This window comes from Erythranthe guttata, chromosome 4, assembly GCF_056151865.1.
Source record: "Erythranthe guttata isolate IM_541 chromosome 4, IM_541, whole genome shotgun sequence".
In the NCBI taxonomy this organism is placed as follows: Eukaryota; Viridiplantae; Streptophyta; class Magnoliopsida; order Lamiales; family Phrymaceae; genus Erythranthe; species Erythranthe guttata.
The window spans coordinates 20,218,964-20,243,637 of NC_142536.1; the positions used below are offsets into that span (position 1 = coordinate 20,218,964).

Consider the following 24,674-nt stretch of genomic DNA (forward strand, 5'->3'; position numbering starts at 1 on the left):
TAGGGTTCCAAATAAAATCCTAGAAACTAAAGACTTAGCTACTCGTGATTCTTATGATAAAGAAAATAAAAGAAATAAATTAAATAAGAAAAACTATGCTTGAGTCTTCGTTGATCTTCGTTCTTCGCGTATTGTGGTGTCAAATTTCGTAAAAAAGATCCCCAATTGTGTGCTTGAGTTGGTCTTATATATGGTGAAGAACTTGGGGAAGAAGGCAATTTCCTTGTGCAATTAAAATTCCTTTACTGCGCAGCTTCGGAGTCTCGGACGGGGGTCCCACAATTTGAACTAAAACTGGGACGGGGTCCGAGCTTTACATCTTCAGAATTTTGATTTTTTCACTTTTGGCCCATATTTTCTCCAAAATTGCATTTTTTACCCCATACTTTTCCAATTCTTCAATTTGTACCTAAAATACAATAAATCAACTTTTTAAGCACCAATTATCATTAAAACACACCAAAAGCTCAAATAAAAAGGTACGATAAAATGTAAAAATATACACTTAACACGGAGCCTGCATAGGATTAAAGGGACCGTGACCCCTTATTTCTTGAACCCCTATTATTTTTAATAAAAATTAAAAAAAAGGGTTTAATTTATAATAGCATAACGGCCACCTCTCGTATTTTTTTTTTAATACATTCGCCTATCGGGTTTTAAATCCCAGCTCAACTAGTGGTTATCATAGTAGTTAAACTCGCGAGATACCGTGATATATATCGCGAGACGGTACGGTCCCAATCAAAACGATACACAACTCATAATATGTATCGGCTATGCATAAATACCGTTAAATATCGCGAGATATCGTATCGTATCGCCATATCACGATACAATACGATATTTACGATATTAGTCAAAATATTAAAAAAAAATAAAAAAATTAAAAAATTAAAAAATAAAAGAAAAAAAAAACAAAATATTCACATTATCAGGGCCTGAAAACGAATTTCAATATTATTTAATGTTTTTTTTACATATATTAGATCCAAGAAATTTACACGCCAAGTTTTATATTGATAAGAGAAAATAGGAAAAAGCCAAAGTTGGAGTTGATAAAGTTGAAGAGATTGATGAACATGAGTGTTAAAACTAATGAACAACGAACATAGTAGAATATTTTCTGTGTGTGTTCTTCTCAATAGAGGTATGAGTATTTATACACAAAATAATAAGCTAAATAAGGAAACCTAATCAAATCAATTCTAAAATTACATTCTAATCAAATCTCATAATTATGGTACTCATATCTAATCATATCCCATAATTATGGTACTAATATATCTTAACATCCCCCCTCAAACTCAAGTTGGGTCAACACAGACCGAATTGAGTTTGGAAACGAGGGTGTTGAACCGACTGGTGAATGCACTTTAGTAAAAGTCTGAGGAGCAAAATTTTCACAAACAAAAGTTCCTTGATAGACCTCCCCTCAAATTAGAGGACTATACGGTAGACAACTCGATAAATCACGATCACAAATAGAGAATTTCACCATTCTCTTCTTGAACAAAGGAAAAGGCTGCCACCAAGGGCAGAGGAAAAGGCTGCCAACGAGGCAGATGACTAGGCTGCCAACAACAGCAGAGGCTGCCAACGAGGCAGAGGAAAAGGCTGCCACCAAGGGCAGAGAAAAAGGCTGCCAACAAGGCAGATGACAAGGCTGCCAACAACGACAGCGGCTGCCAACGAGGCAGAGGAAAAGACTGCCACCAAGGGCAGAGAAAAAGGCTGCCAACGACGACAGAGGCTGCCAACGAGGCAGATGACAAGGCTGCCAACAACGGCAGAGGCTGTCAATCAAGGGCAAACAAGGCTGCCAACAACGACAGAGGCTGCCAACGAGGCAGATGACAAGGCTGCCAACAATGGCAGAGGAAAAGACGGCCAACAATGGCAGAGGCGGATTTGCGGTAGCATATCCAGCAAAAAACACTTTGTAAAGAGAAAAAGTGGGATAACATCTACAAAGAATATCAATCTAAGCGAAATAGCAGATTACCAACCACAAGAAGATTTGTGAGAGGCCGGCGAACTGACGGAGAAAAAGACACCGAAAGAAACGAAGGTCGGAAGGGGGCTTAAGCGATGGCGCGTGGCTTAACGGCGGCGGAAGGTAGTGGCGCATGGAGCTCACACGCACGATTTTCGGCAGCAAAAAAAGACGGATTGCGCAAATCGGCAGCCGACGAAGTGAATGGAAAGGGCGGTGAGAAGAGAGGCGGATGAGAATGCATTTTCGAGAGGAGGTCTTGGACAGAAGGAGAAAAAGCCTATTTTCGAGAGGATGTCTTGGACAGAAAGAGAAAAAGCCTAGGATTTTATCCCGGCTCTGATACCATGTTAAAACTAATGAACAACGAACATAGTAGAATATTTTCTGTGTGTGTTCTTCTCAATAGAGGTATGAGTATTTATACACAAAATAATAAGCTAAATAAGAGAACCTAATCAAATCAATTCTAAAATTACATTCTAATCAAATCTCATAATTATGGTACTCATATCTAATCATATCCCATAATTATGGTACTAATATATCTTAACAATGAGGATGAAGACACTCGTTTGAAGATTGTGAGTGATAGATTAGTTTTTTACAAATTAGAGATCAAAATTTGAACTATGTTGATGTTATTTTTATGAGCAGTTAGTTATGACTTCTGTCCTATTTTATGATATATTTTATGATAGATTTTCTTTTTTAAGAAATTAGGAATGGGTGGTTTGACTTTAAAATATTTTTATTTTTTTTACATTTTTATAGTATTTTTATTATGTCGAAATATATATTTTATTATTTTGAATAGTTGGTTAAATATCGTACGATACGATACGATACGATAACGATACGATACACGAAGGAAAACGATACGCCAATATTTTCCGATTCGATAACCATGGTGGTTATAAACTTATAGTAATGTCAATTACAGATTTACAGCTGTAGAATTGGTCAGCATTTGTTGGTACAAGTGGAGGGACGTTGACTTTTGATAGCCCAATGGTCAACGGTTTTTTTGGAGACGAGTAAAGACTTGGTTTTTGGGGGGAGGCGAAGAGTCAACGCAAACTGTGTAGCGATGGTCAACGGTTGATCACCCCACTCATGCACCTCTTCTTCTTCTCACAATACAATTATACATACATATACAAATCATCACTTCTTTTCATTTCACTTCCATCTCTCTCTCTCTCTCTCTCTCTCTCTCTCTCTCTTGGTGCAAGAAAATGGCTGTAAGTTTACCATCTCTCTCTTTATTTATTTGTCTCTTGCTGGGTTTGCAAAATTAATTGATCTTTTTGTTTATGGGATTTTTGGAAATTGATCGTGATTTAATTAAATATATATGTATGTTCTTGATGATGTCTTAATTACAGAAATTGGAAACATATATATATGTTCTTGTTCTTACAATATTGTAGCTGTCATTTTATAATTTTTATTACATTTTACTATTTAAGGGTACGGTGTACTGTTTGTCTTCTTCAATCTAATTAACGATCGACAAATCTGAGGTCAACTCAGCCAAAAAAAATAAAAATTCATCGATTAAATGTTTGATTTATATATATTTACATTTGTGGGGTTTAATTAGATAAAGAAAAAATTATTGTGACCTATTCGATTTTTTTTGCCGAGAAACGAAAATCGTGTTCGAATAGGATCTAGATGTAGAACGTTTTAACCGATCATTTTGCCTTTATATTTTGAGGTTTATAAGCTGTTGAATGTTGCTTTTTTTACGACGCGCGCTTAGTTATTTCGATCTATTGGTTTTGTTGCTTACTATGTCAAAGTGTGCATATATATAACCGAAGGGATCGTTCAAATGTTTGCTTACTACTTTTCATGGTATAAATTCAGCACCGTTCAAATGTGCCAAAATTTGGCGATTGGACCGAGGGCGACGTACCTTTCACGGTTTGCTTCGATAACGCAAGGAAAAATAGGGGTGGAAAAATGATCAATCCAAACGACCCCCAAGAAAATCCGGACATGTTTCCCAATAGGGACCCTCCACCGAAGCCGAGAGCTAGACCAGAAGATCCTACCGGAAGGGGAAGAGAAAATGGTAACTTTAACTATGAAAATACGGGCCCACGGCCCGTTAACGAATCGAATCACGGTGCGGCCCGTGGTGGGCAGAGGCCGGCCCGATCCACAAGGCCCAGTGTAGGATCGGACCTAGGCTTTGATAACTCGCCACTTCATCCGGCGAAAGCTGCTCCCGCCGCCCCCGCGAGGGGCGGACGGACCCCCGATAGGTCTCGACATAAGCCAACCCGATTCGATGATAGTGTAAGATTTCATATATCCATATTGGTTTTTAATTACTTTTATTGCCAAGATAAGTCCAATAATTTTTTAGACTTGTTGATTTATTTGAGAATTGTGCATGGGGCCTGTATTCGACTATATAATTGAATCCCAAGGCCTCGTTTGGTTACTAAGATTGTCGGGTTTACTGCATTGAACACCCTGTTTAGTCTAATTGCTAGAAAAGTCACCGTGTTATAAATATTACCAAAAACTCCTTATGATAATTTTTTTTAGCAAACTGCCCCAAAAAATTACCATTTAAGGGGTCGTGTGTTAAACGAAAATACATCATAGGATGCTTTTTGCTAATATTTATAACACGGAGGGTTGTTTAGTTATTCGATATAACATCATAAGCATACTAAATGCAACGAACTATAAGATTATCACTATACTCAATTTTCCCTAATAATCGATGGCATTGTAAAACGTGTGCGTGTGTGTGTTTATATAGCCCGAAAGAGGGGGTGCAGCTATTCCAGCATATGATTGGAACGACAACAATCTTGAGTCGGCACAAAATTACACCGACATATTCGAGAAAGTGCGTGATGATAAGAATGGCGGGGCCCGAAATTCGTCCACTACTCCAAACCGTGCGGTCAATGGCGGCCAACGAGCTCAACAGTGGGATGTATCTAAGGTAATTTTTCTTCAAGCATATATAATTATGTGTTTTTCTTTTTCATGCAATATTCTCGTATTTCTTGATCTAGGGCAACTAATTTGAAGCGATGGGGGCCATGGCCCCCCAATATAGCTCTGTGTTGGCTCTGCCGTTGCTTATATATGATGATCAATGATCATGACTATTAAGACTTACATTTTCTTGTATTTTATGGTTTAATGCAGAAACCCACGCCTTTCTGGCACCGTTACGTTTTCTTCTGGCGCAAGTAAGCGCGAATGGCTATTCTTGAAATGTATCGGAGACGGTGGCGTTAAGTGTGATTGATTCTGTTGACAATTATAAACATGGGATTCTTCATAGTTTGCTGCTTTCATTCATTTGTCTGTTTTTTTTTTTTTTTTTTTTTTTTTTTTTAAATTCCAGTGGTTTTATTGTTACTTTGATCTTCGTCTTTTACTCGTGTCTTCCACTTGTACTATTCACTTGTTTCGAATTTTCATACAAATATATTTAAATAAATTTGTAATTTCAATTACCGTTTTGCAATTGATTACCCTAAAAGAATTAGGGAAGCAACAAAAATATTTGATGATTTGCTGTTGAAATGTGTCTTTATGAAATTACAAAAACGGTTCAACAAGCGTTCGACATGGAAAAATTTATGACACGCGAATACTTCCAGAAATTGAAGTGTTTGTACAATATATAGTATATCAATTACTTGTCGGACCAAGGACAGACGACAATGAATCAGTAAATTATATATGCCCTCAAACATTTCGAAAAAAAAAAAGAAAAATTCGAATTCGATTAATTGAATATTCATTTTGCACCCATTCCACGTAGGTAAAGGGTTAGGCATGTGACAACTGATATAAAGTAGATCTAGAACACCATGATTTGAGGGTATTTCCGTCTTTCACCAAAAAATACGCTAAAAAAAAAACAATTAGCGCCAAATTTTGGCGGTAACTCAAAATTTTCGAAACATTTCAAAATTTCAATCTTGATATCAAATTGAGGAGAAAACGTCAACGGGGGTTCAAAAATCAATTCAAAACACATTTCTCCCTCCTTTTGTTTCACCGCCCCCCCATTACAGCTGAAATTGAAACAGAAATAGGAGTGCTAATCTGAATTCGATTCGAAACCCCCTTTTCAGGTAAATTCACTAAAAAACCCCAAATCGATACCTGCTGAATTGTTTCGCCTCCGTTCCAATCAGTTAATCTGGATCCGGTTAGCAATTTTTGCATTAACCTTTTTTTTTGTTGTTGTTATTTTGTGCTTCTCGTGTTATTTATTGTCTTGATTTGGAGCGTTGAGGTGAGATTTAATTGTTTCATGAGGGAAAAAATATTTTTTTTGGTGAAATTGAGGTTACCCAATTGAATAAAAAATTATGGTGAGGGAGTTGAGTGTTGTGTCGTTTTACACGCGCCTGAGAGATTCAGCTCTAGCATCAGCTTCATCGGCTCCTCTGTTAATCTTCCCCTCAACCTCAGATGTAGATTCACTATGTGCTTTGAAAATTATAGGGCACGTTCTAGAATCCGATTCAATTAGGTATGCTTGTTACCCAGTTTCGACTTTTAAAGAAATTCACAAATACGCTGGCCCTAACCTGACTTCACCCTCCGACGAGCCCATCACCATTTTGTTGATCAATTGGGGCTGCCATAGGAATCTGAGGAGAGATCTGCAGATCGGGCCGTCGGCCCGTGTTTTTGTTCTCGATAGCCATAGGCCGATTCATTTGCACAATTTGAGCGATAAGAACGATCGTGTGGTGGTGCTTTACATGAAGGAGGATGAGAGCAACGCTGACGTGGAGTATGATTTCGATGTGTCGGTTGTTGCTAATGAGAGTGATTTGAACAGTACCGATGAGGTTGAGATTGAGGATGATTCGGATAGTGAGGATGAAAACGAGAGTGATAGTGATGGGGGTGAGGGTGGGGGTGGGAGTGGGGGTAGAAAGAGAAGGAGACTTTCGGTGGAAAACGAGAGCAATCCCGATAAACTTTTCAGAAAGTTGAGGAAAAAATATTACTATACGGGTACTTATCACGGGAAGTCATCTGGATGCTTGATGTACGAGCTCTCTCATTCGTTGAGAAAGAACAAGAACGAGTTGCTATGGTTGGCTTGTGTCGCTTTAACCGATCAGTACGTACACGAGAGATTACCAGACGAGAGATACAATCATGCAGTTATGGAGCTCGAACAGCACATTAACAGCTCGGGAAACTTGGATGCTGTTACTTCGGTCACGCTAAAAGACGGCACAAAGGTGAATGTGCCCGATGCTTCAAGAATCTCGTACGAGGATGAGCCTAGGTTAATGTTGCTGCAAGAATGGAACTTGTTCGACTCGATGCTATGTTCCTCTTACATTGCCACTAAGCTGAAAACTTGGAGCGACAACGGGCTGAAAAAGATGCAGCTTCTTTTGGCTCGAATGGGGTTTGCGAGGGAAGAGTGCAAACAGAAATTCCAGTTCATGAGCGTCGAAATCAAACGGAGAATGAAGGAAATGTTCGAACAGTACTTACCGGAGTTTGGGCTGACGAATTTCTACTACAGAGGTTTCTTGCTATTGCATGGCTACAGCTCGAAAGTCTCTGCTGCGGACGTTGTGTATGGAGTCACTGCCCTTCTAGAATCTTCCGTGGAATCCGACGGTTCATCTAGTTCGAAGCATTTTGGCGCAGCTTACGATGCTTTATCATTAAACAAACTCGAGAAGCTGGATATCGGAATGCGTCAGGCGATTAAGGTTCAAAGGGCTGTTCTCAGACAAGGCAGCACTGCCATAACAAAGAAGGGTTCAATAAGAAGCGGGAGTAAGTTTCGATGGGTGAAACTCGAAGATTCGGCCGATACGAAGCTTCTGTGCTACCCTCAAGCGTTGACTAAATTCGGGTTTTTTCTGATGGATGCTTTACGAGAGAAGGGTGCGAGAATGAAGCCGTTGGTGTGTGTTTGCTATACGCAAGAGCAGAAGAAAGTGTTGATTGTCGGTGTTTGTGGCAAGCCCCGACTAGGTGCTGTACAAGGGAATGCGTTCGGGATAGCGTTTAGAAGTGCCGCTGAAGAAACGGGAGCTGAGTACTTCCACGAGCTTTTCGAATCTTCGTGGATTGTTTTGGAGGCGATTGCTGTGAATTCATTCATGATCAGGTTAACTGAGAAACTCTTGTGATGAAATTCTCTATTTCATAATCCAATTTGTATCTTACTTTTTTTTTTTCAAATGTAATTCTGCTTTTCTTAGATGTCTGATGTTGACTTCAACTGAGGTTTTTTATTTTATTTTATTTTTTATTTTTATAATTTGTCTGTAATAGTGATTGACAATAAGATGATTGTCTATTTTCAGAAGATAGCTTTTTTTTTTTTTAATTTGATTTATGTAATGCAAATTTGTGTTCTAAATCTCAGTTTCAAACAGGTTGAGTTTAATGTTTATGTACAGCTGCAATAGTCTCTCTTGTAGTATTTGTTTTCTTTTAAAAAAATGTCAATTTGGATGCGATTGAAAGATGGTTCGAGACAATTGCAAGCGAATTACGGAAATTTCGGGATTTCGGAAATCGTTGATTCAAATTGTTTGAAGAATATATATAGTAGAATCTCGATAGGGATTTCGGAAATCGTTGATTCAAATTGTTTGAAGAATATATATAGTAGAATCTCGATAAATTAATGTATATAAACTCTACGACAAAATGACGTATAAATGACGACTCAAAAGTTACCAATCAAGAGAAAAAAAAACGAGTCAACCTCGAACTGGAAATCATGCAATCGACAACAAAGAATACAAAAGTTATTGTTTTTTTTTTTCTTTTCAAAAATAAATTTAAAAAATAAAGCTACCAATTAGTAAAATAGACTGTAAAACATGTATAATGAATGTCAAATGTGTGGCCATTGTAGCCAAATTCAACAAAATTCATGTCAAGCCAAGGGTAATCTTGTAATTTTACGTGTGAAAATGTTGGATTTGGAGAGAATTAAAAAGTTAACAGCGGCGTTCAAAATTCGCACGTGGTGACGCACGTGTCACCACAGGATTGAAAAGCAAAACACGCACCTCTCCTCTACTGTGTGAGGAAAAAATGTCTGCATTTATTATTTATTATAAAAGGAAATTAGAAAACCCTCTTCCTCTTTCTTTCTCTCTCCCTTCCTCCCTATTTAAAACATTTTTCTTTCATTAAAATTGAAAAAATATATATACAGGTGCACATATACTTACAGCGCTCAATTCTTCGCTGGTTAACAATTCGACGAAATCAGGTTAGCCTCCGTTTCTCGAATCATCGCAAGTTGAAAGAAATGGATACCGATTTTTTTTTGTGCGTTTCTGATTGTGTGTCAATTTTGCACTCCGATGTTAATTTTGAGTTTACGGATTTTTTTTCTCTCTTTTTTGATGCTGTTATTTGGTTGGGGTTTTACAGATTTAGTATTTTTTTTCGATTTTATTTTGTTTCCGATCATAGGGTTTTTCTCGGAAGTTAGGGTTTTTTCATACATTTTATTTTTAGGGTTATTGGGATTAGAAGTATTCAACTTTACGCTTGTACTTGACGGATTTTTCGTTAAAAAAAAACACGGATTTCCCATAATCTCCAGAATTTTTTTTAGCAAAGATTGGATTTTTAACAAAAACTCTCTTTGTGGAGTTTGGTGTTATTTTCACATGATCTTGAGATTTTTTTAGAAAATATTGGATTTTACAGTGCCGTTTTATTGATTGGAGCGAGGTCGATTGTTGGGCAATTACTTGTGATACTTATGAACACAGTGTGTTATACTTTACTTTTCTGCATCATCGTTACTGATTGGTCGCCTACCAATCAAAGAGGAGAGTGATGTTTTATTAGTTTCAGTCTAGTGTTTAAAATGTATGGGTTCGAGAAATGTGATGGAAAGGTTAAAAATATAAAAAAATGTAAAAGATAATTCGATTAAATTGGTTAAATCTTGGATTGATTGTAAAGGGTTAAGAGTGCAATATGGCATCGATGTGATTAAAATTGGATGGTTTATAGTTTTAAAAGTGTCCTGTTTTTCCCTGAATTAGCAAAGAATCCTTTGAAGAACAAAAGGCAGCGGATTTGTTTTCATTGCGCCTTGAGCAATGTGTTTTAGGAACATGTGAATTTATCACCCGCAAAATTTGATTGTGCAATATGTATGCTGACAGGCTTGAATTTGGGCAACTACTCCTGTTGTTGACTTGGCATTTTCTTGAGCCCTGTTCTACATCGAGCTGTCTCATATCAACAGTGATTTTTTTTTTTTTAAATTATGCAACTCTTAACGTAAATGACTTTTAATTGATTTGAAAAACCATCTGACTTGACACGAGAAAGTTGATACTGCTGGTTTATATCAAACTTGGGGCATATGGTTCTGCTCTATAGGCTCTTAACCCAAATAAAATCGATCTCGAAATGCTAGTCCTTATTTGCCACTATTAATTTTGAAATAATTCACAATTTTTTTCGTGGTGACGTGGCTCATAATTTGAACTCGAAAGTGGTTGAGTTTGGTTTATATGAAATAATTCTTCGCCGTTGATCTATTAAATCTTGAAGCTTTGATTAAATTAAATATCTCACTTTTAAGGAAATTTTGGCGCAAAAGTTGATTAATTTTTTTCTCTACTAGTATAACATCACAACATTTCTGCGTCCAGATTCTGGACATTCATTTGATATTTATTACCCACCGTTGGATTGAAGTTTGTTTGTTATGGATGATTCTCAGGAAATTTGAGTAGCTCCCATTCGACATATAATGAGCGGTCAGGAACAAGTTAGGATATATACTAGGGCAAGAAGGAGACAAATGTTAGATGTTGATCTTAACACTGTGCCGCCATCACAGGATAGCCAAGCATTTCAACAAGGAGGCGCTACAGTACTGCCTCCACCTATTGATGTAGAGGCGTTAGATGATGATGTCATTATTTCTTCTCCAAGGGCATTTGCGGAAGTATTTAACATACCATTTATCTCTTTCTTTCTTTCTTTCTTTCTTGTTCCTTTATTTATTCAAGTTTAATAAAATTTCTATGAACAACTTTTATTTCAGGCAAAAAACAATGCCAGAAGGAACCTTGATCGTGCTATCGTGGTTGACGTAGACTCTGGTAATTTATTTAACTATTGTAAAAAAAAAAAAAAAAACTGATTTATGTTCTCTTCATTCTTGTTTTTACATACTGGATAATTTGTTTGCTGATGTCATTTTTGTTATTATAGTTGTTACAGATGAAAGGCTATCACGCAAGCGGAGAAGGGCTCCTTCAAACCAAACGATTATAAATTGCGACCTTTACATAAACCTTGAAGGCAGTAGCAACAACTCAACGGTAATAATCTTTTCTTCTTCTTTTTTTTAATGTAACTGGTTTATTATCATGGTTCAGTGTTTGTTCAGACAAATATTTATTTTGATGTATGAAATTAGAGAAAGAGCGGACAGAGTGCGGTAGTGGCTCCTCCACCACCTCCACCGCCACCGAAAGAGCCTGTATTCAGCTGTGCAGTTTGCATGGGCCCACTAGTTGAGGAGACTTCGACAAAGTGTGGTCATATTTTCTGCAAGGGTTGCATTAAAGCCGCCATAGCTGCTCAGAGCAAGTGTCCTACTTGCCGGAGAAAAACGACTGTCAAGGACCTTATCAGAGTTTACCTTCCTAGATGTGCCTGAGGTCTCTCTCTCTCCCCCTCCCTCCATCCCTCTCTCACACACACACATTGTGAGTAAAAAGCATGATTTAGTCGTAGAAAGTTGGTTTTATTTTCCGTATATATTTAAACAGTTGAGCTTTGATTTAACTCAAATATATTCGATGGGGGTAATAGACAATATTCTTTTGCAAGTGACCTATAGATGAGTAAATCAAAGTGATGTCTTTCTTTGTAGCTTATAAGTTCGCTGGGGATGGAAATTGGAATTTTGAATTCCGCCAATTCCGTTTTGAATGTTTTTTTATTTTGGAACAGTATTTTTTCATTTTGAATTATGGAAGTTGCGATATTCGATTTTTCCATTTTTTTTTTGAAACGGAATTGGATTAGTATTACATTCCAATTCCAATTTTAATTCCGAAAATTCCAAAAAAAAGTTCTCTTAAAATTACACTTTAAATATCGATATACTTGTTTTAATGCCCATTTCGACCTTCTAACTTATCTCATATGATTGTGTAATGTGTCACATGTGTACTGTTTGTTTCAACTAATTTGTTGCCTCTCCTCTTGTAATAGGATCGACATATACTTCTATTTAGCGCTCCTCCTTAATGTGCAAAGAGCTCGTGTGGAAAAAAAGTATGCAGAGGTGATTGATTGTCTTGAAATAATTTTCTTGGATGCAAAATATGGAAGAGTTGATTTCCGGGATCAACGTTTCTGGAGCAGAGTGTCGGTTATTATTTCGATTTATCATTTCAAACCCAATGCAAAAAAAAAAAAAAAAGAAAAAAAAATGATGGAGTCTAGTATCTTTTGTAGCCTTGATGCAGAGAGTATTAATATTTGTTAATCCATTTGAATTGATATTTACTTGTGCTCTTTGTTTATTAATTAATTATCTCTTGCTTTTTTCTTGTTTCTTAAGGGTCAATTATGTTTTTATTCAATTATCCTTGAGAAACATACTTTGGAAGCATTGTCTGGTGAGATAATGAAAATTTTAAGTCTGAGGTTAAATTAATCATTCTAAATTGCACGTCGAGGCTTTGAAATCGAATACATTTTCAACGATCATACATTTTGTTTTCTGAAGCAATCGTATTTTCGAGATCTTACATTTGTGTTGTATTTGCAAAAGTTTTTGTATAAAATTTAGGAATTAGGATAGTAGCTTACTTTTGTATAAAGTTTTTCGGTGAATGTTCTAAAAATTCGACATCGAACACTTTTTTTCGTGTTTTTACAATTCATACATATGTTATACACATTTTCGTATATATGTGTGTGATCATTGATTGTAAATAAAACCTTACAAGTAAATATAAATTCCTTTATGGATGCAATGGAATGAACAATAAAAACAATAGTATTTATTCATTTATTGTGATATAATTTCTCATAAGAATTAATAAACTGGAAAATAATTGCATCAAGAAATTATTAAATACCAAAAAAAAAAGAAAAAAAATAAATAAATTGGACCATGGAAAAAATATGCAAAAGAATAGTGTAAAGAAAATCAATCCCCCATCTCACATAATCATGCAGCCGTTTGGATTTTCATCACTGAAGTAACCACCATTATGAGGCGGAGGATAATAATATCCACCTGGCGGCGCGTGGTGGTACTCCGGAGGGGGAAGGGCCAAGCGCGGCGGCGGCCCCGGAAGAGCGAGGTGGTGCTCCGGCGGAGGAAGAGCCATGTGCGGCTGCGGACCCGGAAGAGCATGGTGGTGGTGGTGGTTATGAGCTCCTTGTAATCGAAATGGATGATTATTATTATTAATGTGATCGTAATTACCGTAATTATTATAATTATAATTATGATTATGATCGTAATTATAATTATAATTATCATTAGGGTGTTCCCCGAAGTTCATCCTCCATGTTCTCGCGTTTATGTACTCCATACTTCTCAAACGCTCGTTCCGTGAAAACCGGTCGAATTCCTCCATGTACGGCCCGTGCGGGCCGTACGGCGGCGGCGGTGGAAGCTTTCCATGTGGCGGCGGAGGTTGTTGCGGCAGCTTTCCATGTGGCGGCGGCGGAGGTTGTGGTCCTGTTGGTCCGCCCGGCGGAGGGCCGCCTTGGGGTGGTGGTGGTTTTGGTGGTTCTCCGCCGGCCGGAGGGGCGGGGGGTTTGGGTGGCGGCGGCTGTGGTTTTTTTGCCGGCGGCTTTGGACGGATTACTCCGAAATCCATGGTGAATAGAATAATAATATAATTTTATTTATTTTTCATATTGAATTATTTGTGGGGGTGGGTTTTTTTTATATGAATAAATTGTGGGATTGAAATATGGAAACATAAATCTTGGGATGAGTTGTCAGCAGAAATTACATATGATTCTGCAATTATTACTAACCAAATTTCGTATATTGTTTCTTGCCTTAGATTTTACAGCTGCCACAAAGAATCTTTTTTTTGCTTTGTTATATTATTTTTTCAAAGGAAAGAAATAAATTATTTATTCTTCTTGTCTATTTATTTTTAAATTTTTAATTATTCAATTTGCATTAATGGAGACAAAATAAATTCAATTATGGGATATTAGTGAACTATAAAAGAACATAATTTTTCAAATTACAAAAATTCCAGGTTGTCTAATGGTTTTTGTTCTTTAATTATCCAGCTCATATTGTCCCTTGTTAAAATGAAATCACATAAACTATTTTTTATTTATTTTTACGAAAAACCCCCAAACTTAAGCTAAATTATGAAAAACACCCCAAATACCCGTAATTCGTCAGTAGGGGTATAATTGGCATTTTCACCCCAAATACCCGTAATTCGTCAGTAGGGGTATAATTGGCATTTTCAAGAAATATCCATGGTTCAAAAAGATTCCGTGAAAAATCACACTTCAAGGGGATCAATGAAGACATAAACAAACATTGGGAGAGTTATAGTAATTACGGATAAATGGGGCATTTTTTGTAATTTGGCCTAAGTTTAGGGGTATTTTCGTAATTTACCCGTAATTTTGTGTTCTCGAGCTATAGGCTATAGTAAAACCACAGAAGATTCAACAAACGCAATAAATTTAAAAGACAAATATAAAGTGATAATAAATATATAATCCAATGGTGTGACTCTAAAATCATCTCTTACAAGAACCAAAACATAGTAATCTAATTTTTCTTGCACAAAGAATTCCATGTGATGGATCTTGTTGCCCTAAATAGGGGCACTTATATACCAACAAAAATAATAACATCAATATTAATAATAATAATAATAATAATAATAATAATAATAATAATAATAATAATAATAATAATAATAATAATAATAATAATAATAATAATAATAATAATGGCTGCCAAACTAAACAAATATAGCAACTCAAATGAATTTCTTTTCTTTTTTTCCAGCTTTGTAGCTAAAAAAGAACAAGTGGTAGTGTGAGGCAGAAGTGGGGGCTGAGGGGGTCAAGGGGCCAATATCTCATCACTCTCCCAATCATCGTCGTCTTCGACTTTTCTTCGTGCACCGGTCCCACTTCTTCTCTGGCTTTCTGCAGATTCCAAATATTGCAAATTTTATTGGACTTTTTCATTGCAATGAAATAAATCTCACATATATATATATATGTGTGTGTGTGTGTGTGTGTGTGTGTGTGTGTGAGAGAGAGAGAGAGAGAGAGAGAGAGAGAGAGAGAGACTTTTACTCTTGTTAGTGATGGCGGAACGAGTAATAGCTAAGAACTCCTCCCATTTGAATTTCCTCAGTTCATTTTTTTCTTCCTCGGATAGTTCAAAGTTTGGCTCTCTTCCACACATGAATGCAGCCCTGCAAATTTTCGTAGATCCCGTCTTAAGTTCTTTAAACTCCACAAACACCAAACGATCACAATGTATAAACATTGCAAGGATCTTAGTGCAAGAAAATTGAATCTCTCGAGGGGGTTAAGTGCAATTCGCCACAAGAATTGGTGTTAAATGGAAGACTTCTCATTACATTTCGGTGGGCGCGATTCTGTAATAATAATTAATAATAAATACCTGTCATACAAACGAGCGGCTTCTTCTTGAGAGCCGACAGTTCCCAAATGGATCTGTTTCTTCTCGACTTTAATAGCAGCTTGCCATTTCAGATTCTTGAAATAGACGCCTCTCATTATACACGGTTCTTGATTTTCCACGTGCTTCCTCCTATGCCTCTTTCTTCGTTTAACCTCTGTTTTTAATGCAATGGAAATCGATATAATTTCTTATTAAAGACAAAGAAAAATAAATATATACGATCCAATTTCAATTAATTATCAACACAATAATTTGTATAACTACATACGCAGAAACACGTATATAAAAGAGTGAATCGAGAAAACCACAAATTGGAGGCACAAACGAATAAAGAACAAACCAGGGAAATGTTGAATTTGATACTCTTTTGACGGACTCGAAGCAGAAACGTTCGATGAACCAGATCCAGCTTCCATCATGGTTTCCTAGGAATATATATATATACACACATATATAAGCAAAATATATATACGCATATATAAAGCAAAATTAATGAACTACTGCTATAATCCATGTGGCATGTCTAATCGAGTCTTATAAACTAATGGTAGCAGCAGTCATTCAAGTTAAAATGCAGCAAACGGAAACATAATGAAATAGGATCTTGTTTTTTAGCACCACGAAATTAATGTACGACCTAATTTTAAATGAGTTAATTTGCAAATCGTAAATCATAGCTTACTTCTTTCGGACTGTAAATATCGTTATTTAAAGGCAGGGGATGAATAGTGACTGGTCTCTTATTCTCGGCACAGTTATCGGGTGCGGGTGCGTTTCCTTGCTCAAAATCGCCCCGTGGAAGTGGAGCCGTGGCAGAGTTTTGACCTACCAAATTATATAAAGTACGATAAAATTATCAAATATATACGGAAACATTCCAAAAAGATAAGCACGTCGTTTTTTGGGAATACCTGAGCACATTGCTAAGAGCCTGCGTTTTCGAATGCTCACCATTGCTGTTTCGACTTCTCCTAAAAGGCAATGCAATAATTTAGATTATGACCTCATTATTACATGGAGATAAATTAGAAAGTACCGCATAACCGAAAACTTATAAAAAAAAATAAAAAAATAATGTAATTCTCATCCAATATCACATTCCCTAACCACCAAATAAACGAAGAAAATCAGTTATGCCACAAACATTCTTAACTCGAAGGTGAGTAATTGATTCGCAATGCCAATTCAGAGAATGCTTATGTTATTACATCGAAACATACGGTGGATGAGTTTCAAACATACGGGATTCTCATATAAAAAATGTAAAAGCAAAAGACTTCAACATTCGTCACACCGCTAAAAGTAGACTTTTCCAACACTTGTATCAACTAACTCAGCAAATCCTAAAGAATGAACATTTGACAAAACAAATCCCCCGAAACTGAAGACAGCAATCAACAATCGATTAAGAGGATAAGTTCATCACATAAGTCAAAATTCACCAATTAATTCAATCAAGAATCTCACCGTAAACCACAACCCCGAAAAACGGGATAATCAAATCTAAACTTATATAAACTTAAAAGCCCAAAGGTGACAAAACCCTCGAACCCACAACTAAGACAAAATAAAAAGGTGGTAAAGACTTGACCAACCTAAACAGAAGGAGGGAATTTCATCAAATCTACAGAAACGCCCAAATTCTTGATTTTTAGAAGAATTGTAAGTCAACCCCACCAACCTACCACCTTTTATGAATGTATAGGATAAATCCCAGCAAGAAAAATAAATAAATAAATAACAATAAATCCAATAACAATAGAACAAAATCAAGAACTCATACACACCAAGCTAGAGAAAAAGATTCCAACTTTATCATTATTCATAGCCAATGCCCAAAGCCCACATAGCAAACAACCAATTTAGAGCCAGCACCACTAAGTCAACCGATGCAGACAAACAAAATTCAACACAACAGACACAATCTATATCTACACACACACACACACACACACGCACGCACACACACATATATATATATATCGAACGAATCCATTACGAACAGTTGGGAGTTTTTCTTAGGGGTGAATTAATTAATTAGATAATTACCTAAGCAAGGGCTGAACTACGAAGTTGACGGTGCGAGGAAACCGAGGGGGGGGGGGGGGGGTGGGGTGGGGGGTGGGGGGATTAAAACCAAAGGAAGGGGGTGGGGGTGGGTGGTGGCGAGGTTTTGTATTTGTGTGGATTACAAAAGGAAGATGGTAAGAAAAAATAGAAAGAGAGAGAGAGAGAGAGAGGGAGTTGATTTTGTAATATACAACAAGTAGTTGGTGTTTTACTCATGCATCTACCACCTTTTGTTTTTTCTTTTTCTCTTTTTTTTTTTTACTATGATAATGTATGTCTCTTTTGTAATTGGGGAAGGTGGTGGCGTTTGTGTAGAGAGAGAGAGAGATAGAAGAGAGAGAAAGATGAGAGAGAGAGGGTTGAATAAGAGAGAAGGTGTTTGTGTGTGTTTGTGTGATTCTGCTGTGTGCTTTTGTTCCGGCTAAGGAGGATTTAAAAAGACGGAACTGCCCTCGGGAAACTTTCCCAAGTTATATGGATTCTAGGTTTTCTTTGGAGTAACATCAATTGACCAAATTGACCTTATTATAGAAATTAATATAATTTCATTTTACCGAAATGACCTTATTCTAGAATTCAACTTTGAATAGTGATATTCTTTATTTATTTATTTTTTGTTGTTTTTTTTAACTGGTCCAATTAAATTTTATATATTTTTTTAATTTGTTAATGGGGGTTGAGGTGGTTAAAGGCCAATTCATATACTCATAGTCAATTGATGAGTTCTGCATAAGCTGACATCTATGCTAATAGTCATTAATTTTTATTTGAATTTCCATTGTTTCTCCTAACTTTTTTTGCAATTAATAAACTAGGATTTAGTACAACCTTGTGCGTTATAGATATAATCTATGTATCTATTGTTTATAGAACTAGTGGGCAAATATTATTACATAGGAACTCAAGTTGAAATTAATTATATTTTGCTCCACTTATTATCCACTAAACGGGGTATATTATAATTTTGTGGGTCGATGAACGATTGTCTACTCTTCTGTTCTAGTCGCTCGGGCCAGCATGCAATATCAAATATCGACATTTTTTACTTCGAAATGTAATACTTGTGGGCTACTAAATTAACTTCATAGCACCTTCGTACATAAAATCCATCACATTTGATATAATTAATAATATACACCTTTTTTTTAATTTGCATTTTAATATACAAATTGAAATTGTAGAAAAGTATGAAGGGCAATGCAGTCAATCTTGAATCTAGCAAACAAGAATTATCGGGCCCACTCCCATTGAACCAAGACTAGTATTAAAAGCAATGAAAGTGAGGGCAATTTGGGGATTACTTTAAAAAGAAAAAGAAATGGTTAAATTACGAAAATGGGCCGCTCTCCAAATGTCTTAAGGGGCTTATATGCAATTATTGATATTGTATGATGGGCTGGTTGGTTGGTATGGCAGAAGAGAAATAAAACCTTACACCGACGACACCATTTTGATTGGATAATCCGCCTGCCATCTAGGATAACATTTTTATTATTATTTTCTATATTTAAATAATATCTTTTATATAAAATTGAATACATAAGTTACATGAGTATATAACAAAATACATTTAAACTCTTATAAATTAATAAATTGTGATCAGCAAAATTCTATTAATTTAGTGAAATATTAAATTACTGGACTAATAATTTTCATACGGTTACAGTAAGTCGGAATCGAAAGATATTATTATTTAGGTGATGTTATTAATTTATCGAGATTCTACTATTAATCCATTTTGTTTTTTTTATTATATATAATTTGATTAGCATTTTATTAAAGACAACTTATTATTTGGGCTGAGCCCAAACTGAATTTAAGTAGACTTTAGTCTCAAGGCCCGGCCCAAATTTGTGTAGCTTTAAATATATATATAATTATATGTTTATTTTATTCTTCTGTCATCGAAGTTGCTTAAACACAGAACGAACTAGGGCTTGAAATTCAAAAATTAGGGTTTCTCCGGCGCCGTGAATTTGATCTGTGAAAATGATTTACGACGTGAATTCTCCCCTTTTCCGCTCCTTCCTCAGCCAGAAGGGTGGCTCCTCTGACAAGAGGTATTTATGCTCGTAATTTTTTATTTTTTTTCCTCCGATTGTTCGTTGCGATTATTTTTTACTGGGTGTTGTTTGTTTTATATCTGTTTGAATTTACGAGGTTATTGTATGTTAGCTTTGGGCATTTCGTAGATAATTTCATGTGTTTGAAGAGCTAATTTTACAAGTTTATGGAGCTCATTTTCAGCCTAAAAACTGAAAATTGTTTCTTTAATGAATATATTTTTGGTGTTTATTGATGATTTCACTGACTCATGTAAAGGCATATTCTTTTTCATTTTGGTTATGGATCCAATAGTGAACGGGTGGGATCGTTCGGAAGCGTTTTTTAATTGTTATTTCCAATTCAGATAATTAATTATATACAGGCTTTTTTCTATAACTGTTGGGAATATAAGCACAGAGCTTATCTTTTCAACATTAAGTTATTTATCATCTCTTTTGCAATTCTTGTTGCATTTGTCTTACTCGTTGATCGAAATCCAGGAAAACTGAAGAGCAGAAGCCGAAGGAACAGAGGCCAAAGGCAAGTGAAAACAAACCTGTTATGAATGAGTAATGAGGTGCATCACGCAATCGTTAGCATGGACGGTATATCTAGAATGCTTCTAGAAGTGTCGTGAAGAAACTTTTCACTTTTTTTGTTTTTGCTTGAACTCGTGGATTTGTTAGTATGTGTAATCAGATATTGATTTGATAAGCAAAGCTTTTGTTTATTCCTCCCTAGTTTTTTATGCTCGATATATGATGTTTTTGTTCACTGTTTCTCGTTTGATTGAATCAATTGGAAGTTCATATTCATGCTAGGAGTTGCGCGTGGACTGAGTAGGGTTTGCGCGCAGGTTTATATTCACTTTTGCAGATGCTGTTATTATATGCGCTCAAAATTGGAACTGGAAGCTGGTTCCCGTTATTGGTTTGCCGTTATTATGAATTCTTGGTATTGCTATTTGTTTGCATGTTTTTGTTTTGGCTTCTCTCTCATGCTAGTTTCGATTCTTGTCAACTTGGTTTTTGGGTTAATTCTGCACTTCCGAGACAGGACCCTTTATATAGATGTCGTGTGAAGTTCTAGTGTAAGTAAGGATCTCTTGCCATAACATCAGATGAAGTATAAATTTGGTCGTGCATGTTACATATTTCTGTTCTTGTTCAATCGTGTCTAGTTATAAGTTGATATTTAGCATTCTAGTTTTTATATGTGCCGTTTAGTGTCGAGTTTCTGGCAATCATGTTTATTGAGGCTAATAGCTTTTGTTCTTCACCTTAGTATTAGATGAAGTGTGTGTGATGATAAACACACACACAAACACACACACAAATAAACACAGTTGGTAGAGGGGCCTGTAAAGGAATTGGTTGTGTTTTATTATCCCTTTTTAACTTTGTATGTGCAGTTTAAAAAGTCATGAATCTTGCATTGTTGGTATCTTTTGATGTGGGAAGAATGACTTTATTATGCTTTTCACATGTCAAGTTTTTTGACTTGCCTGAGAAATTGTGTGGGTTCACAGTAATTCCATCCACATATTATATCATCAATATGGCAACAGCAGACAGTTGAGGGTCCCCATGTAAGAAAACTTTTCTTTTCTTTCTTTTTTTAATTGGGGTAAATGGAAGGTTTGCAATGGAGTAGTAATTGAGTGGTTTCCCATGTGAATTGAATTCCCTTTTTCAAACCCTAATTTCTTTAGAATTCACCATCAATCAACCTCCTGTCTTGTGTAGTTAAAAAGTTTTTTCTATGCTACACCGGGTTGAAGGTTAATAAGTTAGATTTTTACTGGTGATCCGCACACACCAATGTGGGTGTGTGTGTTTTTGTATATATGAATAGTAAAGATATTCGATGTATTTCACCCGGTGTAGCATAGTATAAACCGTAATACCGGTGAACGTTATACAGGGTGGGTGATTTTTTTATGGGTGTATTTACACCCAGTGTAGCATAGTATAAACTGCGGTATTGATTGGTAACCACTAATTTTGTCCCCCTTGCATCATGGTATAATTTGTTTGTATGTATACTGTGTAGCGTGAGATTATTACAAGAAGACATCCACTTTCTTGAATATTCTTTGCTGGAAATAACTTTATATACAAATCATATTACTCAAGATATGCCTTCACGTGCTGTTTGTTTCTGTAAAACTATTGCCCATGGGTCCAAATTCTATTAGTTTTTTTTTTTTTTTTTTATAAATTAATATGATATTAAAAAACTGATTTGGAAATTAGCTTGCATTAAACTGATTAGCTACAAATGCTAAGTATTTACTTAATTGCGATTATGGGGCACGACCAGTAGCATGTGCTGTCTAGTCAAATACAACCAACTGTCTCATTTTCAAGATTCAATAGATGTTATTTTTGGTTCATGATGAATTTAGTTCATAGAGTATTTGTTCCATGCTAATCAATTACAATAAATCTTAACCCAATTTCAAGATGAAGAAAAGTGAAAGCTAACCATAAACATTGATGGATGAATAAATGGGACTTTATCTTTCTATTCATTAGGGTGGTGCTTTAGTGTTTATCGGCTTTGTAGACGCTACACCCGTCTGGTGATTTGATACCCATGATCTACACATAATAACACATATCCATGTGTATGTGGGTTTGTTTAAGAGTGGATATTACTTATTTGTATAGATCTATAGTGCAAAATCACCCGATGTATTTCACAATATGTAGCAACTCATACACCGTTTTTTTTATTACACTACTTTTTTTTCTAAATAATATATACAAGAAATTCTCCAGGGTACAAAATTGTACATTTTGTATACACAAAGGGTTTTTCTTTAAACAATTTTTTTTGCATGGTCATTAGTCATTACAAAGTGTGATTGCTCCTCAAACAAATCTAATTCAAAGGGTTTATTACACTAATTTTATAAAACTACCAATTCTTTGTGTTGTGGATACGAGACGCGTGTTTAGTGAGAGGTCAGAGGTTCGAATGATGCGCGAAAATCTTTTCCTAAAGGGAAATGATTTTTTCTCTTCTTTTTAAATTATTTTTTACCTTTGATTTGTTTGTTGTTAGTTATTATATACTCTCTCCAAAATCGGTTACATATCAATCAATAATTACAATTTCCTTTATTCACGCCGCATTCACTACTAAGCATCACACCACAAGATTCTTCTTCTTCTTCGTCTTCTCCATTTCTTCTCCATCTTCCATTTTTCTATTCCCTCTTTTGTTTCTCTCTCTAGAAATGTCTGAGCTGTGCAGTTCCAGCTCGAAGCGCCATTTTTGTAGTATTTTAATCTCTGGCATAACTCTCTTATTTTCCTTCGTTCTCTCTCACCCTCTCTACTTCTCTTACTTTGTTTTCTTCTCTCCTTACATTCTTAAACTCCTCCACTTTCTCTCTCCTCTTCTCGTCACCATTTCTCTTCTTCTCCTCGCATTCGTCAACGAAGCTTTCTATACAGAATTATCCGCCTGCGCTTTCATGAAACACTGTCCGGACGAAGGGTTTCAGGGCTCCGATGATCTTGGAATGTACGAAATTCTGTTCGTCCCGTCTGTAATAATGGAGGTGGGAGATAACCCAGTTGAGTTCTTGGAGGGAAAACCAGAAGAAGATCCCCCGCTTGTTGAAATTAAGGAAGATCTCAGCATTGGTAGTAAAATCGAAAATTTCGCGGTGGTTAATAAGGTGGTGATAAATCCAGCAGATTCTAATGGTGGTGGTGCTGGATTAATGGAGGAAAGGAGATTGAAGAATTTCCTGAAAATTCTCGACGAGTTCGAGAAGATGGCCTCTGGTGTGGAAGATAGGAAGAAAAAAGTGGTGGAGCCGCCCACAATCTGCGCGAAAGCCGATAAAGCGGTTGTCGGAAAATTCCTTTTGAGAAACGGATCCGAGGCAGATGAGAGTAAAGCTGTTGTTAGTAATGGTGGAAAAGATCATCACAAATCAATGGTGAAAGATGATGAAGATGATGTAGAGTGCAAAAAGATGGCCTCTTATGCGGAAGAGAGGAAAAAAGACGAGCCGCCACCAATTGGCGTCGAAGTGTTCAATAAATTGCCTGTGAGAAATGGATCCGATGCAAAGGAGAGTGAAGTAAGTGTTAAAAGCTCTGCGAATTGTAACAATGGTGGAAAAGATGATAAAAAATCAATGGTGAAAGCTCATTCTCAGAGAATTAGTTCCGATGGCGATTGTAGTAATAATAACAATAATCTTGGGAATTACGGATCGATGAGGAAGGAGAAAGAGTGGAAAAGGACATTGGCATGCAAATTATTCGAAGAGAGGCACAATGTGGATGGTGGTGAAGGAATGGACTCGTTATGGGAGGCTTACGAAATCAATTCGAGTAATGGGTCGGCGAAAAAGACCAACGGAAACAAGAATTTGAAGAAGAACGAAAACAAGAGTTTGAAGAAGAAGAAGAAGAGCGAAATCGAAATCGAAATAGAAGAAGATGAAGAAGAAGGGATTAATAATGGGCAGTTGTGTTGTTTGCAGGCACTGAATTTGTCAACAAAGAAGATGAATTTGGGGATTGGAAGACCTAATCTTGTCAAGATTTCAAAGGCAATTAAAGGGATTGGTTGGTTGCATCATGTCAGCAAGAAGGTGCATAATAATAATGGAGATAGATATTAATTTATTATATGTTAAAAAACAAAAAAAATGTTTACTCTGTATTTTTTATTTCAAGAAGTTGCTTTTTAACGAGTAATTAACTGTGTATGGGTTTTGTATGATTTGTAAGTTAACAACGTTCTTGATTTTATATATATAACTCCTGAAATTCTGCCAGATCTGGTTGTTCAATTTGATTGTATGAGCAAAATCAATGTAAGATGACT

At 36.1% G+C, this 24,674-nt stretch overlaps 6 protein-coding genes across 9 annotated transcripts; 5 read left to right on the top strand and 1 right to left on the bottom strand.

Annotated features, from left to right (window-relative positions):
• The first annotated feature begins 3,006 nt into the window (after positions 1-3,006).
• LOC105955977 (RPM1-interacting protein 4) lies at positions 3,007-5,490 on the top strand. Its single transcript, XM_088817342.1, has 4 exons — positions 3,007-3,240; positions 3,872-4,306; positions 4,782-4,970; positions 5,180-5,490. The coding sequence occupies exons 1-4, from the start codon at positions 3,235-3,237 to the stop codon at positions 5,225-5,227; spliced, it is 678 nt and encodes a 225-aa protein (XP_088673468.1). The 5' UTR covers positions 3,007-3,234; the 3' UTR covers positions 5,228-5,490.
• Positions 5,491-5,947: 457 nt separating this feature from the next.
• CDC45 (cell division cycle 45) lies at positions 5,948-8,342 on the top strand. Its single transcript, XM_012979787.2, has one exon. It carries the CDS (start codon positions 6,361-6,363, stop codon positions 8,161-8,163), a length of 1,803 nt encoding a protein of 600 aa, XP_012835241.2. The 5' UTR covers positions 5,948-6,360; the 3' UTR covers positions 8,164-8,342.
• A 709-nt stretch (positions 8,343-9,051) lies between these two features.
• LOC105955979 (RING/U-box superfamily protein) lies at positions 9,052-12,588 on the top strand. 2 transcript variants are annotated; one of them, XM_012979788.2, is made up of 6 exons: positions 9,052-9,263; positions 10,743-10,970; positions 11,070-11,127; positions 11,240-11,349; positions 11,448-11,691; positions 12,251-12,588. In XM_012979788.2, the coding sequence occupies exons 2-5, from the start codon at positions 10,773-10,775 to the stop codon at positions 11,688-11,690; spliced, it is 609 nt and encodes a 202-aa protein (XP_012835242.1). In that variant the 5' UTR covers positions 9,052-9,263; positions 10,743-10,772; the 3' UTR covers position 11,691; positions 12,251-12,588. The 2 variants fall into 2 exon arrangements, with proteins under 2 accessions (XP_012835242.1, XP_012835243.1); XM_012979789.2 differs by having other exon boundaries at positions 9,072-9,263; positions 11,448-11,739.
• Positions 12,589-14,731: 2,143 nt separating this feature from the next.
• On the bottom strand, positions 14,732-18,151 carry LOC105955981 (ethylene-responsive transcription factor-like protein At4g13040). 3 transcript variants are annotated; one of them, XM_088817343.1, is made up of 7 exons: positions 17,751-18,151; positions 16,613-16,672; positions 16,384-16,526; positions 16,042-16,126; positions 15,681-15,855; positions 15,341-15,468; positions 14,732-15,193 (listed from the first exon to the last, which is right to left on the bottom strand). In XM_088817343.1, the coding sequence occupies exons 2-7, from the start codon at positions 16,653-16,655 to the stop codon at positions 15,108-15,110; spliced, it is 660 nt and encodes a 219-aa protein (XP_088673469.1). In that variant the 5' UTR covers positions 16,656-16,672; positions 17,751-18,151; the 3' UTR covers positions 14,732-15,107. The 3 variants fall into 3 exon arrangements, with proteins under 3 accessions (XP_088673469.1, XP_012835245.1, XP_012835244.1); XM_012979791.2 differs by lacking the exon at positions 17,751-18,151 and adding an exon at positions 17,297-17,379 and having other exon boundaries at positions 15,347-15,468; XM_012979790.2 differs by lacking the exon at positions 17,751-18,151 and adding an exon at positions 17,297-17,378.
• A 1,495-nt stretch (positions 18,152-19,646) lies between these two features.
• Positions 19,647-20,547, top strand: LOC105955982 (wound-responsive protein-like protein). Its single transcript, XM_012979792.2, has 2 exons — positions 19,647-19,831; positions 20,318-20,547. Exons 1-2 carry the CDS (start codon positions 19,761-19,763, stop codon positions 20,388-20,390), a joined length of 144 nt encoding a protein of 47 aa, XP_012835246.1. The 5' UTR covers positions 19,647-19,760; the 3' UTR covers positions 20,391-20,547.
• A 2,293-nt stretch (positions 20,548-22,840) lies between these two features.
• On the top strand, positions 22,841-24,624 carry LOC105955983 (acidic leucine-rich nuclear phosphoprotein 32 family B protein). Its single transcript, XM_012979794.2, has one exon. The coding sequence runs from the start codon at positions 23,062-23,064 to the stop codon at positions 24,466-24,468; it is 1,407 nt and encodes a 468-aa protein (XP_012835248.2). The 5' UTR covers positions 22,841-23,061; the 3' UTR covers positions 24,469-24,624.
• Positions 24,625-24,674: the final 50 nt, after the last annotated feature.

Coding starts and splice junctions, on each gene's coding strand:
- LOC105955977 (XM_088817342.1), top strand. Junction 4,307..4,781: donor CAACCCGATTCGATGATAGT/GTAAGATTTCAT, acceptor GTGTTTATATAG/CCCGAAAGAGGGGGTGCAGC. Junction 4,971..5,179: donor AACAGTGGGATGTATCTAAG/GTAATTTTTCTT, acceptor GGTTTAATGCAG/AAACCCACGCCTTTCTGGCA.
- LOC105955982 (XM_012979792.2), top strand. CDS start 19,761: ATGATTTACGACGTGAATTCTCCCCTTTTCCGCTCCTTCCTCAGCCAG. Junction 19,832..20,317: donor GGTGGCTCCTCTGACAAGAG/GTATTTATGCTC, acceptor ATCGAAATCCAG/GAAAACTGAAGAGCAGAAGC.
- LOC105955979 (XM_012979788.2), top strand. CDS start 10,773: ATGAGCGGTCAGGAACAAGTTAGGATATATACTAGGGCAAGAAGGAGA. Junction 10,971..11,069: donor CTCCAAGGGCATTTGCGGAA/GTATTTAACATA, acceptor CTTTTATTTCAG/GCAAAAAACAATGCCAGAAG. Junction 11,128..11,239: donor CGTGGTTGACGTAGACTCTG/GTAATTTATTTA, acceptor TTGTTATTATAG/TTGTTACAGATGAAAGGCTA.
- LOC105955983 (XM_012979794.2), top strand. CDS start 23,062: ATGTCTGAGCTGTGCAGTTCCAGCTCGAAGCGCCATTTTTGTAGTATT.
- CDC45 (XM_012979787.2), top strand. CDS start 6,361: ATGGTGAGGGAGTTGAGTGTTGTGTCGTTTTACACGCGCCTGAGAGAT.
- LOC105955981 (XM_088817343.1), bottom strand. CDS start 16,655: ATGGTGAGCATTCGAAAACGCAGGCTCTTAGCAATGTGCTCAG. Junction 15,469..15,680: donor GCCGCTCGTTTGTATGACAG/GTATTTATTATT, acceptor GAAAATTTGCAG/GGCTGCATTCATGTGTGGAA. Junction 15,194..15,340: donor CATCACTAACAAGAGTAAAA/GTCTCTCTCTCT, acceptor TGGAATCTGCAG/AAAGCCAGAGAAGAAGTGGG.